This window comes from Poecile atricapillus, chromosome 6 (assembly GCF_030490865.1).
Source record: "Poecile atricapillus isolate bPoeAtr1 chromosome 6, bPoeAtr1.hap1, whole genome shotgun sequence".
NCBI classification, from domain to species: domain Eukaryota; kingdom Metazoa; phylum Chordata; class Aves; order Passeriformes; family Paridae; genus Poecile; species Poecile atricapillus.
Window position 1 is genome coordinate 9,058,816 of NC_081254.1, and position 19,634 is coordinate 9,078,449.

The window sequence follows — 19,634 nt, forward strand, 5'->3', positions numbered from 1 at the left end:
ACAGATGTCTCTAGAGCAGAGGTACTTAACAGACACAGGACAGAGTCCCTTGCTTCTCTAGCAAGCTGACGGGGAATCCAGCTACTTTCAGATGTGTCTCAGCTTGGCTGCTTCCTTTTGTTGTTTTTCTGCCACAAAAAGCGACAAGCAGTATCTTCAAATCATCTTCAGCTACCCACATTTGTGAGCCTCCCCTTCTACTTTACAGTTATTTCTAAGCTATTCAGGTTCTTCATCATGGGATCATGAAGAACTTTGAAAAATATTTTTACAACATATTTGTTATGATTTTTTCTCTTTTGAGTTTGACTTAGGCCCAAGAAAGACTGAAATAAGCAGAGAGGTTCACAGAGACAGTTTTCTCCAGTAACTTTATTCTGATATGCTGGGTGCATGCACTGGTTTTTTTATGTGAACATTTGAGGCTTTTTCATTCAGCTGATGGGGAAGTAAATGCTTTATATACTTAGGCCACTGAAACTAATGCAGACCTACTTTTCTCCTCTGCATCCCACCATGGTTCCATACTGTGAGTAGAAAGAGGTTGCTATGGAATTTCTTCTTTAGAAAGGTGTGTGCAAAATGGCTGTTGGTGGGCCTGAAGCTCAACTTGATATATATGTAATTTATGTATAATAGAAAGCTTTAAGCCTTCCTTAAGGAGTAAAAAAGTACGTGGCAGTTGTTATTTGTGGTATTACATAATTTCACGTTTTGTCTTGCTTTCCTAAGTCAGGGACTGAGTGGAAGGGGGGCAATTGGGCTCTACATTGAAAGGCTGCAAGGCAACATCAAAATCTTTTGGAAATTATAAGTATAGGACACTATTTTCTGTCTTGATCTTAGTGAATTATTTCTTTGTGAATAGGTACTAGGTGGATTTCTTGTGCTGTTTTCTACTCCAAGGGTCTCTGGATCTCAGTGTGGGTTTCCTGAAACCTGTGGGTTCCCATGGAAAACACTCTGCACAACCAGTTATGACTGTTTTGAAATGAGTTCTTCTCAATAACTTTTACATCAACTTACCAGTTAACATTTCTTGATAGTTTAATTTAAATTTTAAAAAGAGAAGGAGTCTGGTTTTGGTGATAGCCCAAAGAAAGCAAAAAATATAAAAGTCCATATTTTCTCCACAGAGAAAGAGATGCATCTCCTAATGTCCAGTATCCATGTCTTCTCTGACTTCAGAAGCCACTCCCATACTGGATACAAACCAAAACCTGTCATTTTTTCATCTTCTCTGGATTTTTCCCTCCTTGGCTTCAGCAGTACTTTCAAAGAATTAAGCGTTTAATAAATTTTGGGGTCTAACTTTGGACCTTCCTTCTAATTTTTTCCTGTTCCATCCTCATATCCTCTGCTACCTGGAAATAACTTTTTTCTTCTAAACATGCTGTAAAGAAATGGTTCATTTCTTCTTTCATTTATTCTTTTTCAGTGTCTTTGGTGACAGTTAGTTGGTTCTCTGTAAAGAGTGTGCATGCAGTTCTTATCTGTAAGCTGCCTCCTTACAATAACCAATAAGATTGGAATGCCCACCTTTCCTTGCATTTCTGGTTTCTCCATTGTTTTGTGAATTTATCTCTCATTATTTAGTTTTCTGACTGTTGTCTGGAAGCAGCAGTCAGCTGATATGTCTTAAAAGCCCCTTTTGTGTATTTTGGTGTTTGGCTGAGTTGATCAGACATGTTCCAGTGGGCCCTGTACCTTCAGTTGCTCCAGGATTTTCTTTCATTGTTCTGCATTTATCTCAGGTTTATGTCTTACTGATATAAATCCTGACTTGGCATGTGACATCCAGAATATTTCAGTCTTATAGTATCAATTAACTGTGTCTAGGATTCTATTGTCATAGAATTCTTACTCCTTTATTAGAAATGCCGTAACCAAGATCTCTGCTTTAGGAAAGGGAAGAAGATTGGTATTTTATGGTGAATGCATATACATGATTGCAAAGAGGGGCTTCCTGAGTCTACTCACGAAATTTGGCCCAGTTTCATGCTGAGGTACCTTGCTGACAGCCTGTTTCAACTGCAAGGTCCTATTTAGCACTAAGCTGGAATTTTCATATGTAAATGTTGAATTAGACTTATATGTGAATTTACATCACATTGTAACCAACAAAATAAACCGAATTCCAAGACTGTGTAAGTAGTCCTTTAATTTCTTGTTTGGTTTTCTCTTGTTACATAGTTCCACACAATTTTGCCATTCTTTTTAGTGTACTTGCTGGTCAGCCATTTGTACCATAAGAGTAGCTCTTACAAGCTTCTGCAAAATCAGTTATTTTAATCATTATTATCAAAATAGTGCAACTTGTATTTGTGAATATATTGCTGCAGAGAGAAAAGTTTGCTTTTGTTTTCTTCTTTCTTGTTCTCTTGGTAACCAACACAAAAAGTGACTGCACAAAAACAGCAATAAAATACACATTTTTTAAAAATCATACCCTTTTACATTCCCTGAGAATATTAAAATAACATTGGTAAATTTTTTATGTTTAGGAAATATTAATGCATTATTTTAACTTGACAGGGTCTGCTTTTTAAGAACAAATGTTCTTAACCAAGCTTTATCCTGTGGTGTTTGCAAGTTGTAAATGTGCCTTTGACATTAATAGGAATTGTAGGTACTTTAATTAAAGTTTCCAAAGGACATATTTCCTCAAATGCTCACAGTTGTATGTAGATGGCTAATCTTCGTCATACATTTCTGTCTCCAGCTTGTACTGAGTGCTAATTGTGCTTATGACTTGAATGAAAGCTGAATTTATTATGACAGAGTGTCTAGTGTCTGTGTTTTGTGAGCTAGCAGAGCCAGCTGTTGCGCTGGTTCAGCATATGAACTCTGCCACTACCCAGTGATTTCCCATCCATTCTGTTTATGGCACAGAACTGTTAATTTCTATCTGCCCAGTGAAGAACTCTCAGGAATCTTTGTTTTTTGGGGAATTCCAGGTTTTAACATAGGATAAATAATTTGCAAATCAATTTTTTACCTCTTTACTCTGTTATTCTTTTCACCTGGAAGGTAGTAATGTGAGAATGTCCTATTAGTGCAGTGCAGTGAGTTTTGGGAAAAGAACCCAGCTTTGCTCAGCTCTGTTTTACGGCTGCCCAGCAAAGGTCAGAGGTGAGGAGCTGCTCAAGAACCGTGGTGGCAAAAACATGATACTCCCTTGGCAAGGGCTGTAACACATGCAGGGCTGTGCTGGAGTCAGCCTGCTGGGTGCTCTAGGACACAGCTCACCCCTGGCTCCCTCCAGAGCACAGACTGTGCCCAGCCCAGCATCAGGCACCTGGGGGAACTGGTGTGCTCTGTCTGCGAACACCTGCTGGAGTTGTTTCCTTTTGGTTTTCTGGGAGATGTGATGTGTGTCTTGTGGTTTGTAAAGTCAGGAGGATTAGATCCTTGTGACTTCAATTACTGGGCTTAGGTATTAATTTCTGAAGGATGCTTGACAGGCTATCTCTCTAAGATGCTTAGTTGTAGTTAGAAACAGCCAGGCAGCCAACACTTGCCACTCCAGCAGTCATGATGGCCTTGAATAAAACAATTGAACAATTTAGAATACATGTAACACAGAGTTTTTTGTATGTTAGCTGTACACTGATTTCTCTTTCTGGGAGCTAAGCAAACTGGCGTTTAGGTTTTACTCTTACCTGACCTTGAATAGAGCAAGTTTGAGTTTAAAGTATGTTTGCCTCAGCTATGCAGCAGACCATTGCATTGGCTGCTTATCCCTTCACTATTTACTAGAGAACTTTACAGTTTGAAGAGGCCTTGTTCCTAGATATGACAGATATGTTGCAGTTTATATAAGACAGAAATTTGGAGCAGGAGAATTTCTCTTGCATTAAATTGATGCTCACAGTAGTCTCCATATTGTGTGCAGCTATCTTTAGAAATAGCTGGCTATATCCATGCCCTCAGTGAAATGTAGAAAGCAGCACTACTGAAGAGGTACTTCATTATTTAAAAGGTGACTGTTTAGATTCACTGCTACTGATGCTCTGTACATGACAAAAACTGCAGATACAACACATTGGTGCTAAATTAAAGAATAATAGAACTGAGATGGAGATGGTATTGCTGAGCTTATCCTGCTGACAATTCTGTAGCAATAAGTTGCCTCCTCAAAATGTCCCTTCTCAATTTTTCTCAAGAGTTTAAATTCAACCTTTTTTTCTTCTTTTCTATTTTTTTTTCCCCATAAGAGACCCAAGAGCTTGAGAGCTGTTTGTTTATAAATAATGAAATTGCCCCTATTTAGATGTGGACATGATTTTCTCAGCCTGAGAGAGTTTTCAGGCTGTTGGTGGCTAATCTGTTTTCCAAGTGAAAGTCTTTTGGGAAGCTTTTCTCTCTCATGGACTGTTTTCTGTAAATAGGTTTTGGTTCTCAAAACAATGTTGTACAGATGTTCTAGATGCATTTTTTTCTTGTCCCACCAATGGGATGAGAGGTGTTGTTCCTTGTACCAATTATGTCAACCTGTATCAGAACACCTTATAAAAGGTGCTGAAAACCCTGAAATAAAGGCTTTTGCCTCCTGAGGATTGAAAACCTCTGCTATTATGACTGAACCCATGCTTCTATTTCGTGTCCTCTAGTGACAGTTAGGTATGCCCTGAATCAAATATTCAATCATTTCTCTACCTTTGAAGATCATTTCTCTAACTCTTTCAAGAGTTAGGCGGTGGTTCAGTGGATGAACTGTGAACTTTAATCCTCATACTTAGAATTTATATAGCAAGTTTATTTAGTCAAGTAGTTTCTGTTTTCTTAGAAACCTTTAAAAGCCTGCAAATATTGTCATGCTTACTCTAATTTAAGCCATTGTCCTATTCTACAGTTTACTGACCTTATTTTGACTGTAAAGTTTATTTTTGCTGATACTGTAGAAGTGGTCATTCTGCAGTAGTTTGGCCTTCTAACAGGTTATTTATTAAAGACATTGGAGAATTGCTGTGCAAAGCACATTGCGAAGGCAACCACCTCAGTACTTCTAATAGTGCAGTACAGGTATTTCTCCTTGACAAGTTCAGAAATGATCTGTGTCTGCCTGTCTGGCTGTTACGAAGTTTTGCTCAGCTCCTCTCTAATTCCTAATCACCAATGACCTTTGAACTGCAATTTAGGTGTCCAGTCAGCAAAATTATTTCTGGAGAAATGACAGAAATTAAGTGAGTAACTGTTATGTAAAAGTAGAGAATGGAAACCCCTACTTCTCTTCTTAGTGCTCTGCTCACACATGTTGAGATTATCTCAGCATGGAGGGGCAGTGCTTCCTAGGTATGTGGCTTTGTGCTCCCATGCTTTTGTGGTGAAATGTATAGCTTCTCTCAAACCTATGCACAAACACCACTTATTCTGACATCTGGGTGTCAGCACGTTTGTCAAAGAGCAGAGTGGAGTAGTAATAAAAATAGGTGAAACTGCAGCAAAAATAATTTCTGGGCTTTTCAACAGGTATTTTCTTGTTACCTTTCTAGGTCCGATGTTGTTGTTCTGTGCTTTTCAATTGCTAACCCTAATTCCCTGAATCATGTGAAAACAATGTGGTATCAAGAAATCAAGCACTTCTGTCCTCGAACACCTGTCATTCTGGTGGGCTGCCAGCTGGATCTTCGCTATGCAGATCTCGAGGCTGTTAACAGAGCCAGACGGCCTTTGGCAAGGTAAAGTTTAAACAAAAATAAGAATTTTAAAAAAGAATCACCTTGGTAATCAGGTACAACACTTGCAAAAGAGAAACTGGAGAGCGTAGTTTCCTTTGTTTTTGTACAATGAAACTATATGTGCTTCTTTTTTTCATTCTGTTGTCTGAGTTGGTTAGGTCTTTAACACAAAATTATTTTGTTTCCCACAAAATTTTTGCACTTTGGATATCTAAATTTGTTTGGGTGGCAGAACACTACAGTAAGATAGAAATAGTAATTTTTGATTATTGAATGTTTTCTTATATATCTTTCTCCGTGATCATGTGTATCACATCCTACCTTCTCACTATTGTCTGGTACTGTTTTAAACTGGCAGATTCAACTAGAATTCTCTTAATTCTCTGGGTTTTTTTTATTTTTTTTTTTGTAAATGTAATCCTAGATCATAGCATAAAATGAAATGGTTGCAAATTAAACTTCTAAATGTTCTGAGATGAAAAGAGAGTTTGGGGATCGTTCTAGAGAAGCTTTGTTTCTCCCAGATACAAAATACAACCATTCACATATTTGGCCACAACAGTCCCACAATACCTGGTTTGCTTCTAATTTATTCCTTTAATGGGAATTTCAGTGAGACCAGATTCACAGAAATAATTTCCATGATTGTGTAATTAATGACTGTTACTGTATTGTAACAAATTTCTGTAAAGAGATTGAATTAATATTTTGTCAGCCCTTAGAAAATTTTGCATTGCAGTCAAACTCTTGATTTAGCAATATTATTTTTATAGGTCTATTTGTTTATTAAACATTTCTTTGTTGTGAGGGTAGGGTGGGCTTTTTGATTGACTCTTTAAAAGGAAATGGTCTTTTTTCAAAACTCTTCTTCTGCCTTAATCCTCCTGCCTGATTTCACCATTAGTATGTTTGAGTCAGAACTCTGTGTGTCTGTCACAGACTTCTGCCACCTGAACTGGTTATTTATTAGCTGGCACTCAGCAAGCTGTTGTCTGGGGCGTCTCCTGTCTGTGCCAGCTCATGTCTGCCCAATACGGTGAACTCAGAGAACATACTCTTGGGTTGTGTCTTCTGGGGAGATGATTTTTTTGCTGGGAAAATGGATCCTAGCCCAGACTTTTTACTGTTTTTTTTACCCTGCATCATGTACTAGAGCTGCTCTAGAAATCCATGAGTTCCCACATAATACTTCTACAGCCAAAACGAGCCTATTTCCTGCAGTGTGTGTTCAGTTACTCTTTTGTCATAGGCTACTATGGGTTTCTTTAAAAAGCATGATCTTAAGAAATATTTCCATTTCATATTTAGCTGTATTTCTGGCATTTTTTTATGTCATGAGAATTTCCATTTGTGTTTAAATGACGGATACAAAGAAAAGTTCTGACAGAATATCTGAGTAGTAAGGGGTGGTAGGAGGTTTTTGAAATTATGAAAGTTCTCAAGTATCCTATCAAATTTTTTACTGTAAATTTCACTTTAAGTAAGGGGCTGCTCCATTTAATGTAAATAATTTCTACATATATTTAGTAACATTGTAAAGACACCACCAAACTTAAATGAAATTACAAGTATGTGCTATTCTAAAACTCAGTGGAATCATAACTGTAGATTTCCAACTGCTTTGTATGCTTAGTTTTATATTTTGTTTTATTTGAATTACAGTTATCTCAGATTTAGTGCTGAATATCTGGTCAAATTCCATGCTTTCTAGCATAACTTTGTGTGACAAAGTTCATTTTTTGTTTAACCATAGGCCGATAAAAAGGGGAGACATTTTGCCACCAGAGAGAGGCAGAGAGGTTGCCAAGGAACTTGGGATACCCTACTATGAAACCAGTGTATTTGACCAGTTTGGGATTAAAGATGTGTTTGACAATGCAATTAGAGCTGCCCTGATCTCCAGAAGACACCTGCAATTCTGGAAATCTCATTTGAAGAAGGTCCAAAAACCTTTGCTTCAGGCTCCATTCCTACCTCCAAAAGCCCCTCCTCCGGTTATCAAAATTCCCGAGTGTCCTGTGCCAAGCATGAATGAAGCTGGATATTTGTTGGACAGCCCACTGTGTGCAGATGTCATGTTTGTTCTTCAGGAGCAGGACTGCATTTTTGCTCACAAGATTTACCTAGCTACCTCTTCTTCGAAGTTTTATGACCTTTTCTTAATGGAATGTGAGGAATGTCCATACTTGGATGAAACACAGTGTAAAAAAGAAAATACAAATAAGGATTTTCTGACAAGTCACCTTGAGACAAACACTGACAGTGATGAGGCATCCTTGAAATCTCCTGATGTTAAAATTCCCCCACCAGAAAGCAGTGAGTCTTTAAACATGCTAGAACCTGAATCTGGTGAAACAAACTCTGCAGCAAGATCTCTGTCATCCTGGGGTAAGGGGTTTGTTAGTGTGCATAAGGAAATGCAAGTGAATCCTGTCTCAAAGCGGACATGTCCTGTAACTGTGGTAAAAATGGATTCATCTGTGCAGGCTGCACCTTTTAAAACTGTTTTGCAGTTTTTATACACAGGCCAACTGGATGAAAACGAAAAAGACCTCACTAGACTGGCTCAGATTGCTGAAATCTTGGAAGTATTTGACTTGCGAATGATGGTGGAGAATATTATGAATAAAGAAGCCTTCATGAATCAAGAGATTACTAAAGCATTTCATGTCAGAAAAGCTAATCGCATAAAAGAGTGCCTTTGCAAAGGGACATTTTCTGGTAAGTAAATACATGCTTACACAGGAAAAGAATTTTTTTTTCTCATCCATGTTACTGTCACTTCATAGACTTCAAACAGTGTGACAGACCCCAAAATTGTAGTGTTACTAGGGCCAACTGTTCCAACCTGGGACTCTGTAGTTTCATTTCTAAAAATCTACTCACAGCTTTTAAATAAGTGACCCAGTTCTCAAAAATGTTGAACATCCAATATCCCCCTTTACAAGTGAGGCTTTTCATTAACTATTAAAAATGCAAGAGATTTTTTTTGAGGTGGAGGTCATGGAAAATGAAGGAAGTCCTTGGTTAACAGCATGCAAGTGAAACACATTCTTGAGACAATGTTACACCTTAAACACAGACTTGCAGCACTCTTGTGCCTTTGTTCCCATGGCAGATGTGACATTTAAATTGGATGATGGAAGCATCAAGGCCCACAAGCCACTGCTGATCTGCAGCTGTGAGTGGATGTCTGCTATGTTTGGAGGATCATTTATTGAAAGCTCCAACAGTGAGGTATTTGTCCATTTTTGTCTCTTTTGTTTACAATGTCTGATGGATTCATGATGATGGAAGCATCATCTGTTTGAAAGGTTGCAATGATCCCTAGAATCAGGGATTTATTCTTCCACGCAAACCAGGGATGTTTTTCTTCTTAATGCATTAAATCAGGTTGCCCAGGAAGACAACATACGTTCTCCAGCACTAGAGTGTTTAAGCCCAAAGTCCTGTCAAATATTGAATATGGGGAAGGAAATTAAGTATGAATTTGTGAATTTCTTTAAAATAATTTTTTAGATTTTGTGAATAAATATTTATATAATCAAAATAACTACAAAGAATACTTGAGGCAGGGACATGGATAAAGTAGTTAAAGATAAAAATGGGTTAAAGAACATATGAGTGGTAAACTAGAAAATGGAGTTGTTTTCACACTAGAAACTGAGCTAACTTTAGGAGTTCTACTAGCTTTAGTAGAAACTCAGCATAGGTTCTGTAATTCATCGTCTTGTCCTCTAGAGTAAAACAGGTATGCAATACAGTTTAAAAGATCTCAATACTTTGAATAAGATTTTTAGAAGAAGCCCTGTATTTTCATGTGCCTTCATGGTTTGTTTTTCAAATTGCAAACACTCTGCTAGTATTTTTTCTTGTGCCATATCCAGTTTGTTGTTGCTGTTTTGTATTTTTTTTGTTTGATTGGGTGGGTTTTTTTAGGTTTTGGGGTTTGTTTTATTTTGTTTTCTTGTTGCTTTCCCTAAAATTATGCTCATATGAAGCATTTAAGTTTTTTGTGTTTAATATTCTGATAGATACTTTTCTACATAGATTGTTCTGGCTTCTTCTAATACAGCTGTAAACATAATTCCTTTCCCAGAGGCATATTCATACAATTCAATAAAAATACATAGTTTGATTCTAGTATGCAGCATTTGGCAATGAAGAATATGCAATAAAGAATATGTTATTTTCTATCAGTCTATTTTTAATTAGCTTCACAGTCTTAGTTTATCTTTTCAATTGAAAATATTTAGCTTCCATTTTGTAGAGTTTAAAGCACTCAGTAATGCTTTTGGAAGTTTTAAAATACAGGTAGATATGAACTGAATGGTTTACAAATAATAAAAACCATCTATTTTTACATATTACCTTTTCTGTATTTGATTTGGGGCAAATTTTATAAACTCATTCGTTAAATTTACAGTTCCCTGCATTAACAGAAATCTATCAATAATGAATGAGTTTCACAGCTAGCTGCTCTCTCTTGGAGAGCTGAGCTGCTTCCCAAAGTGGCTGATGTGCATGCTGTAGCATGAGAAATCAGACAGTTTTTGTCTTAGTCTTGGTAGCTTCATTCTGTGCCAGTTACACTCATTACATGTGTGGGGCAAAAAAAGGCTTACTTTTTTTTTTTCTTCAGTTCTCAATTCCTTCTCAGCCTCGTTTACCTGGATAATTTGGTTATTTACCAAAAGACTGAGAGGGATGGTTTTACAGTTATCCTTTGTTTTCTGTTATTCTCAGAATCCACAGAATATCCCTTGCCAGGAGCAGATAGATTGCATTCCTCAAGGAGTCCACCAAGGGAGGTTTGGCATGGGCAGTGCTCAGTGACTGTTATGCATAGCTGTCAATTTGCAGGCTAGAGAGCATTGAACAGTTTCACAGTTTGATGTGGATCCAATTCCAGTTTGGATATAACCTGGCAAAGGATCTGACTCTGGAGCAATGCTTACCTGTTGGCAGTGACTTGAACTTGAATGGGAAATTTCTCATTTGAAAAATGTTTTCCCTGCATTTCTGAAATACCTTGAAGAGAAAAAGATACAGTCAAGCAAAGTGAGAGAAGTGAAATATAGCTACTATATAAAAATATAATTATCTTAATAATTAGAAATTCTTCTCTTGAATATCTTTTCCAGGTAGTTCTGCCCAACATAAACAAGGTCTCCATGCAAGCTGTTTTAGATTACTTGTATACCAAGCAACTGTCCTCCAGTCAGGAACTGGACACCCTTGAGTTGATTGCATTGGCCAATAGGTTTTGCCTTCCTCACCTGATTGCTCTAGCAGGTAACAATTTGCAGCCTTGACTAATGCAGTATCTTCTGTAACAGCTGAAATGTGCTTTAATGGGTTTTGGAACACGTAAGATTTTCTCAAATGTCAGAGAGTTTTATTTTTTTTTTTCCCTGAGAAGGGTATTGTAATGCAAAGTGATATTTTCACACAGAGAAATGTATTTGCCTTTTTGTTGTCTTTTTTAGTTTCGTGCTAATCCAGCTCAGAACATTGAAGTTTTCTGTGCTTTAAAAACAGAAAGAATAAACATTCTCTTTAGCATTGATGATAATGTCTGTGGATTGTAATATCCATTCTGCTGTTGTTAATTTACCTAAAAGCAGGAAGGACTTTGGGTTTTCCATTAAGTAATGAATGAGGTGCTCCACTTTGTATTTCTGTTCGAAGAGAGTAACTGAGCCAATTCAAAACTTATCTAGATAATCATGTTTTTAGAAATGCTGTCTAGGTTCCTTTTCACTAGATGGGAATTAGATATTTTGGTATATCCATGTGGACTCAACCCTCATTTCAGGAAGAAAACCTTTTCAATTCCATATTTAAAGAAAAATTACAGGTTAGAATACCACTAAAGTTTTAAAAATAAATCCATACACAACCCAGACTTTTGGGGTTGTTTGGGTTGTGTTGTTGTGTTTAATTTGCTTCTCTCTATGCTAGTAATTTGGCATAGTTCTGAAGACATGACCAAGACCAAAACTCAGAGAAAGCTGAAATAAAGCTACACCTACCTACAGGACTACATTTAGGCAAAATTTAATCACATACCAAACCCTGTCTCTCCTTCGGTTGTGCATCAGGACTGTGTCTCTTGTCTTTACTGGTTCTGATTGACCAAATCTTTATTGCCAGATTTTATTTACATATTTTAGCTGAAGTTTTGGGTATTTTTAAGGTAATTACAATGTAAATGTACATGCAGTATTAAGAATATTTAATTCCATTTAATTTTTGATGAAATAACTTTGAGCCCAAAGGCTACGGCCAACTACTGAATCAAACCAACTGCCAGTGCTTCCCAAAAAAATGCTCAGACTTTTAAGAATCTAGGAAAGGGTTAAGGAAAATCTTGAACTAGGTGATTGTTGGAGGGGCTGGTTAGCCTTCATCTGAATCCCTATGAACTGCTGATCTGAAAACCTAAAGAGGGCCTGAAGTGGCCTTTTCTCTATCAATGCTGTGTGCATACTCTCTAATAAATCAGTGACAAGTGCACTGTTGATTAAAAACTTTGTATGACTGAAAGGAGACAGCTGATCCATATTTCTAATTTAAACTGAATATTGTACCCATGCCAGAGAGAGACTAGTGGCTGCTGAATTTTGTCTTTCTATAAATGGTTATGAACCACATCTTCAGCTACAGCTCTAAAGGTCAGAATTTGACTTCCCCCCCAATCTCAGGCTGCTAAGGATATCTGTGTGAATGTGGCCCCTGCATAATGCTAGTTAACACCAAAAGGAGGGAGAACATGCTGCCTGGGTTCTTTATTACCAGTAGATGATGTGGCCTTGCAATGTGACTGTTTCCCCTGTGAGTGATGAGTTTTCTCCCCTAACAGAGCAGCATGCAGTGCAAGAGCTGACAAAGGCCTCCATGAGTGGCATTGCAATAGATGGAGAAGTCCTCTCCTATTTGGAACTGGCACAGGTCAGTGTACACAGCCTTCTGAAGATATTCTGGTCAGCTGCAGGACTTGCTTTTAGCTCCCTACTGGTTCTAAGCATTGCTGCTAAGTGGGTCAAAGTCTGCAGTTCTGAAAGTGACTGACAATAAAACTTAGTTTTATCTTCTATTTTAAAGAAGGTTTTTTCATTAGTTCAGAGGTAAAATGTCCTTTAAGCTGTCTTTCAAATATGTATCTTAGTTTGTCTTGATTGTGGAACTTCCAAGCTCCGTGTTCTCATGACCATGGTGCACTAACATGAAAAGCAATGTAATGAAGCTGTTCAGCTTTGTAATGGTGATTGATTCTTACATTCCTTTAAATTCAGTTCTTGGATATATATTTAGATCTGTACTGCAAAGACAACATGTCTTGAATACTTAAACTGGCTACCTAAAGTCAATCATCTGATAATTCAGAGTATGTGCAAATCTTCTTATGTTCAAATGCATTTCAGTTGAGTCCTGTAAATAATTAAGAGAACCCCCAAGCTCACAGTTAAACTGCACACCTCTGTTTCCCAAAATGCAGCAGACTCCCAGCTACAGTGGAACAAGCTAAAATATTGTTGAAATTTTATTATTCTTGATTTCACACTAACAATGAGTCAGCTGCAGCTTGGCTTGAAGTAGCACTAAAACACTGCACAAAAGTAGGATGAAAACACTGGCCACCATGCAAGATTCCCCTGCAGCTGTTTTTGAGACCCTCTATGCAATGTAATCCTGTTGCAAAACCAGAACTGAACCCTTCCCAAGAGAAAGCAGCTCCCTTCACTTCATTTTTGTCTTAAGAAGGGCAATTTTTCTTTTATTTCCTTCTCTTGGTTGGAGACAGAAGCAGTATCTCTAAGTACTGTTAGAATATCCTCTGTGGCCAGCACCTAGCTCATGCTTATTATCTGAGATCAGAGCTGGCAGTCAGAATGAATGCCTGGCAGAGTATGGCCAGATACCCACCTGCTGGGACCATTTAGCTTTCACTGTTAATAGGGGCTGCAAAATGAATGATAACCTCAGTCAGGAAATTGACTAAGTTCTTTGTTTTTCTTCACAGTTTCACAATGCTAACCAGCTGGCAGCTTGGTGCTTGCACTACATCTGCACCAATTACAATAGTGTTTGCTCCAAGTTCCGTAAGGAAATCAAAGCTAAATCTTCAGGTATGGGCAACTTCACCAGTTTTCATCAGGTTTCCCCTTCTTTCTCCCCACCCAGTTGATTAACCAAAAACAAAGACAAAGATAAGCTCATGAGCTAAGCCATGAGGCTGAACCTCTGTGCTATCTCGAACAGCATTCATAAATTCTTATCTGCAAAGAAACGTCATAATCATCAGTTTGATAGCTGGGCAAGCATCATGTTCTTTACCTAATTCAGTGATGCTAAAAGGAACAGAGCTCATTTCAGGCTCTGCAATGAAAAATACACTCTGTAAAGACCTTGCTTTTTTATAGTTTTTTGGTGAACTAATGCCTCTTGTGTGTAACCACTTTCAAAGTCTTCTAACACCTAAGGCATTTGAGGAAACTGGATGAATCCTTGATAAGCAAGCCAGCATAGAGAATGGATAGATGATTAGCTGCATAGCTCTTTGCAAGATGTTTCTGGGATTTATGTACCTCACTGGCATCTTTGGGGATTTTTTTCATTGTTTCTTTTTAATCAGATAATCAACAATATTTTGAGAGGCATCGCTGGCCACCTGTGTGGTATTTAAAGGAAGAAGATCACTACCAGCGAGTTAAAAAAGAGAGAGAAAAGGAAGATGTTGCACTGAACAAACATCATTCAAAGCGGAAGTGGTGTTTCTGGAATTCCTCTGCTGTAGTTGCCTGAACAAAGCAAATAAGTGGAAATCCATAGCCAGAAATTAGTCTTATTGTCTATAAGATATAGTTCAGGTTTTCAGGAAGCTGTGTTCCACATGCACATTTATTATTGCTAGGGTCAAAAGCACAAGCTCACTGAAAATGTGCCTGGAACAGCTCCTTGAAGTCATATGTATATTTTTGACTGGTAAGCAGGTAAATGTCAACCATTATTACATTACTTTTTATACAAAAAAAAAACCAACAAATCCAGCATTAATGTTTCAATCTCCAGTTGGGAAATATTTTTATACTGTCTAGTGTATTTTGTTCAGATAAAATTCTGGATACCATTTTATTTTACAGACCACAGAATAACCATGTAGCAGCTTTGTAATTAGATTTTAACTATTTTTACTGTGTGAGTACAGTGAAATAGACAATCTTCAGTCATAAAAGACTGCTTTTAGAATATCTCATAAAAAGTCATCTTAGGAAAAAATCTAGTTGTCTACTATAGGTTGTCTTTTTCAAACTAAGTACTGTGCACTGGTAATATAATTAGATGGTTATTTCCCCTTTCTAAAGCAAAGGGTTAGAATAAGATCCAATAACTGCAAGATATAGAGTGCTTGATATTTGCTCAGCTGAATAATAGTATAATTACCTGCTCAACTGCAGGCAAATGTATTTCTAATATTTGCCATGTAAGTGCAAATAATTATGACTATGTGGGCCATGTGAAATCTAGTGATTCTAAGTATTCAGAGGGTTTTTTATGTCTAGATCAAAGAGGTTATTTCTAAAATCATTTAGAAGGGCTTATTAATTTATATCCTTATACAGGTATGGATCTGAATGCAAAAAGCAGTTACACTGCTTGCATTTGAATTACTGCATGACAGTTACCTTGTTCTGCAGGATCTTCACCATGCAGCCATTCCTCATGCTGAATTCCTTTTTGCTTCAGTGCAAGCAAATGAAAGGGCTGCACAAACAAGTAGATGTTATCTAGTGTTCCAGCATTTTTTAAATGAGAAAGGGTCTTCACACACAAGATTACTTCAGTTTGATCCAAATTCTTTTATAGCTTTTCCCAGGCAGAACTGAGAGTTTAGGTTATTTTTAAGTAGTGATATATTTCCTGTGGAAGCAGATATCCCAGAATGCTGGGGGCAGACTTATGGCAGAAAGGCAGGAATTCTGCACAAGTGGTGCAAAACAAGAAAAAGCTTCCAGTGTTTCCAAATAGTCTGTGTGTTTATGACTTTTTTATCAACCATTACTCTAAAGCTGCAGTGTTATACTAGATTACATAAGGATGAGAGCATTTTTTAAAAGACCAAAACTAAAATACATAGACTGTAGAACATACACATGCAATCCTGTGCACTGTCTCAGGCACAACTCTGTAACCAAGGTAGTATTGTGTATTAGGTTTGTTAACACTGTCCTCAGCTGGCAGTTCAGCACACCAATGTGAAAAGCCATTTGTTTTGTTTGTTTGTTTGTGGTTTTTTCTCTGTATCCAAAGGTAAGGCAGTACAGTCACCCCCCAGTACTGTAGGTCAGGAAAGGCTTTGGCCTGAAAGCCATAAACACCTCGACATACTTGCATTCTGCACAAACTCACGCTTGGCTGAGGCTACCACAGCTGTGTGGTAGAAGCCACCCAGCACAGAAGGAGAGGCTGCTCTCCAAACCTTTATGAGGAAAGCAAGTGAGAGATACCTACCCATCTGAGATTCATCACCGCATGGTGATAAAGAAGGGCTATGAATGATGGTTGCAAATATGTCTCCTTAATGTTTGGTCAGTGGCATTGTGGACAAGAACATGGAATGAGAGAAGCCATGTCAAGACTGAGATAAATAGTTGTTGTCATAAAATGTTAACCGGTCACATTTTAAGTAATATTGCTACTAGGTTTTACACAACCAAAGCTACTGTATGATTGTAATCTTGCCAAACTGTAATGGATATATAAATGAACCTGAGGTATATGCAATAATATCCAGTTATTCTAGTTATCAGCTACTATAACCAAGTGGCTGGTTCATTTGGTTAATGCTGTCTATGGCCTTTAATCTTGGTGGTTATTTTGTGTTTTTTATTTTGAAAAAAAAGTCAATAAAACTGTTTAGTTACAAATTGTCTCCTAGCTCTTTGAAGTAACTTCCTTAATTCTGTCTTGCATCCTTCCCTTTTTAGTGCTGCTTGTAAGCATTCAGTTGTGCTATCATTCATTGAATTTTACTGAACTTTTGCATATTTGCATAGCACATTAGATTTATGGTTGGGAATGTCACAAGGAAATCCTACATAGTTTGCATATGATATTGGAAGGTTGGTGCTTGCCACTCACGGTTAAACTGCACAGCAAAAGAAAAACAAACTCCTTGCCGCTTTTCCCCATGGTTTCTAATATTTAATTAATGTGATATTACCCAAGGGACATGAAACTAATTGGTCACAACAGACACAGGGAAGAAAAATGTAGGTAAACAGCAGAATGTCTGTAAGGTTTTCAGTCTGCTCTAAAATTTATACAAACACTGTTTTTTCCGCCTGCTTTCTCACGGCCTTAGCTGTCAACCAACTTACAGAATTCATCATTACCTATTAGCAAACCCTCAACAACTACCTTCCTGAATACAGCTTATTTAATTGATAGATGTGTAAAGTTAGTACTTTAGTCAGATCAGGCCTCAAAGTTAGCAAAGTTAGCTAGACAGTGCTAAAAACATGGGTATGTTAAGAAGGGTTGCCTAGTAGAAGAGAGTAATCTGGCAATTCATTCTAAGCACTGAAAGCATGGTTCTAACAGAGGGAGTAAGGAAAAGCAACACAGTGATTTATTGTCCCAATTCTTCAGCAGCTTGCCTACAGATAGCCCTCAAGAATAGCTTATGCCTAGAAGTGTTTGATTTGTAAAATTTGGGGATTTCTTTTTTCTATGTTCAAATAATCAGTTCAAGCAACTGATAGAGCAACTGCAGGCATCTTGGAAATCCTTCTGTCAGGGTCAAGTCTGTCATCCTCTATACAAAGAGGTTTAGATAAAGATCTAATGTACTAAATAGGATTAATTTTGGTACACAAACTCCAAGATGGTGAGATATTTCAATTCTTACAGACTTTAGGATTACAGTCTGGTGAAGAGATTTGCTTTGTCAGATGAAACAACAGTTTTGTCCCTATTCTGTCCTTTCTTTTTAAATCACAATCTTTCTACTCTTGTCACTGGATAGGCCAGCATTTATTTACTCTGGGTTTGATTCCAACATACGTACTATGCAGTGAGATGTCTTTAAGGTGTCTGCTTGCCACTCCTGAATCCTCTTAGATTTTTGGTCCATTAAAATGCTCTAACAGCATTTGCATGAGTTTCCTTCTCCTGCAGGCAAGATTCCCATTGAAATGGATGAGATACTACACACACACTTTGGGCTTTGAGGTGCCGCCTAATGAATTTCCACGTTATCGCTTGCCTATGTTCAAAATCTCCCAAAGAAGTTAGCTCTGTGCACAGCATGCAGGATAAGACAGTGTGTTAGCAGTGATAATTCCCATCCTGAAGGCTCTACAATAGGATAATTCATTGTCAGTTAACTTACGCCTTTGCCTTTAGCAAAGAGAATCCATGTCATGAATTCACTTTGCACTAGCAGCCAGAGTAGTGAGACTACTGTATATTTATATATGCAAACTAAATCCCTCACTGCTGCTTACATAAAACCCCTGATTTCTGGTATAAATATGAAAAGCTTTTGGATCAAGACTGCAGGAGGCTAAGATGAAAATTTGAACATCAGAAGATGCAAGAATGGTTTTATTAATGTATCCCAGCTCTAGAGAAATTAAAACTGAAAAGGTAAAGCTGTGATTCAGGGCAAGCCTAGCATGGGACAACAGACTTGTGATTGCTCTTTCATAATTTTCAGCTTCACCAGCTGGTTTGTAAGCAGGCCACACAGCTACAACATCCCACTGGGATGTTCTGCAGCAACATTCCCAAGAGGAAGGTCCTGCATCCCACCCCCACAGCACTGGGGGCACAGGTTGCAGTAAAAACATTACAGTACATTGCTAATTCATCTCAAGTCCTTTCCTGTACACTGGTACCCCACAGTCTGCGTTTTGGCCTGCAGAGATGTCCAGTACTACCTCCTGGACATCATATATCTGTTTTTTTCCAATCTTGAAGGATATTCCAGAACAACAAGGACCTTACTCCAACACAGAAGGATCTCCAGTTTCCTTCCAAGTGGCAGCAGATACTGGAACAAAGCTCTGTGGCATCCAGGTACTGGCCTGTTTAGAGATTTCAAGGTTAAAACAATACAAATTAACAAATTTGCAAAAACACTCAAAGTCAGAGACTGAGTGACTGAACACATAGGCATGAGCTGTGTGACTGCAGGGACAGGAGTATTTCAGGTACCATCTGAAGATGCTAAACTGGGAGGGGGATATTCCCCGGAGATAGCAGCTCTGATTTTCAGCTTTAAAGAAAAGCATCCTTTGACATTAGATAGAATTAGCAAGCTGGGTGCCATCCCTCTGTGTTGCACAGGTCTGAGGCCATGGAGGGCTGTCTCACCTCCCACCCTCACACCTAAAGTTTTAGATAAGCGATGACTCTTCACAGTGAAGATTTTCATAAGAAATTTTCTTGCCTTTGACATTAAAAAAAGAAAGGATTCTTTAGTCCCCATTGGGATTAATATTTTTTAATTTATGGCTGTATAATAAGGATTACATAGCATTCCAGGTATTAGTACTGAGTATTCAAATCATCCTCACAGGTTATTAAAAAACCCCTACAACTAGCAGTTTATGAGTATATAATTACATCTGCATCTTGGTCATTAAATATAGCTGGTCATTCTGACTACATGATCAGGTGTGATTGCCTCCACCACCCAATATTTTAAATATTACTTATGCACTATATATTACAACAAAATCTCTACCTATTTCTCCTGAGTCCTCAATTACAGCTACTTGTAAAATTTTGTGGATCCCTGTGCTCTTTCCATCATATTTAAATTTTTCAATTATAGAGTGCCTAGGGTGAGTTTCTAAATAATTGGCAGATCTCATCATGTGTTGAAAATCAGATGATGGTGCCTTTTCCCACAAGTACTATAGAAGGGAGGTTTCTGAGGAG

At 37.8% G+C, this 19,634-nt stretch overlaps 1 protein-coding gene across 12 annotated transcripts in view; it reads left to right on the forward strand.

Moving 5' to 3' along the window:
* RHOBTB1 (Rho related BTB domain containing 1) overlaps positions 1-19,634 on the forward strand; it is a 66,635-nt gene that overhangs the window by 34,143 nt on the left and 12,858 nt on the right. For 10 of the 12 annotated variants that reach the window (XM_058841089.1, XM_058841080.1, XM_058841093.1 and 7 more), the window contains 7 exons: positions 5,496-5,681; positions 7,435-8,402; positions 8,800-8,918; positions 10,826-10,976; positions 12,547-12,635; positions 13,708-13,813; positions 18,669-18,767. In XM_058841089.1, the coding sequence (XP_058697072.1) occupies positions 5,560-5,681; positions 7,435-8,402; positions 8,800-8,918; positions 10,826-10,976; positions 12,547-12,635; positions 13,708-13,813; positions 18,669-18,767 (1,654 nt within the window). In that variant the 5' untranslated portion in view covers positions 5,496-5,559. Of the gene's footprint in view, positions 1-5,495; positions 5,682-7,434; positions 8,403-8,799; positions 8,919-10,825; positions 10,977-12,546; positions 12,636-13,707; positions 13,814-14,319; positions 16,613-18,668; positions 18,794-19,634 lie in introns of those variants that run through there. The other 2 variants (XM_058841088.1, XM_058841092.1) reach the window with 2 other exon arrangements.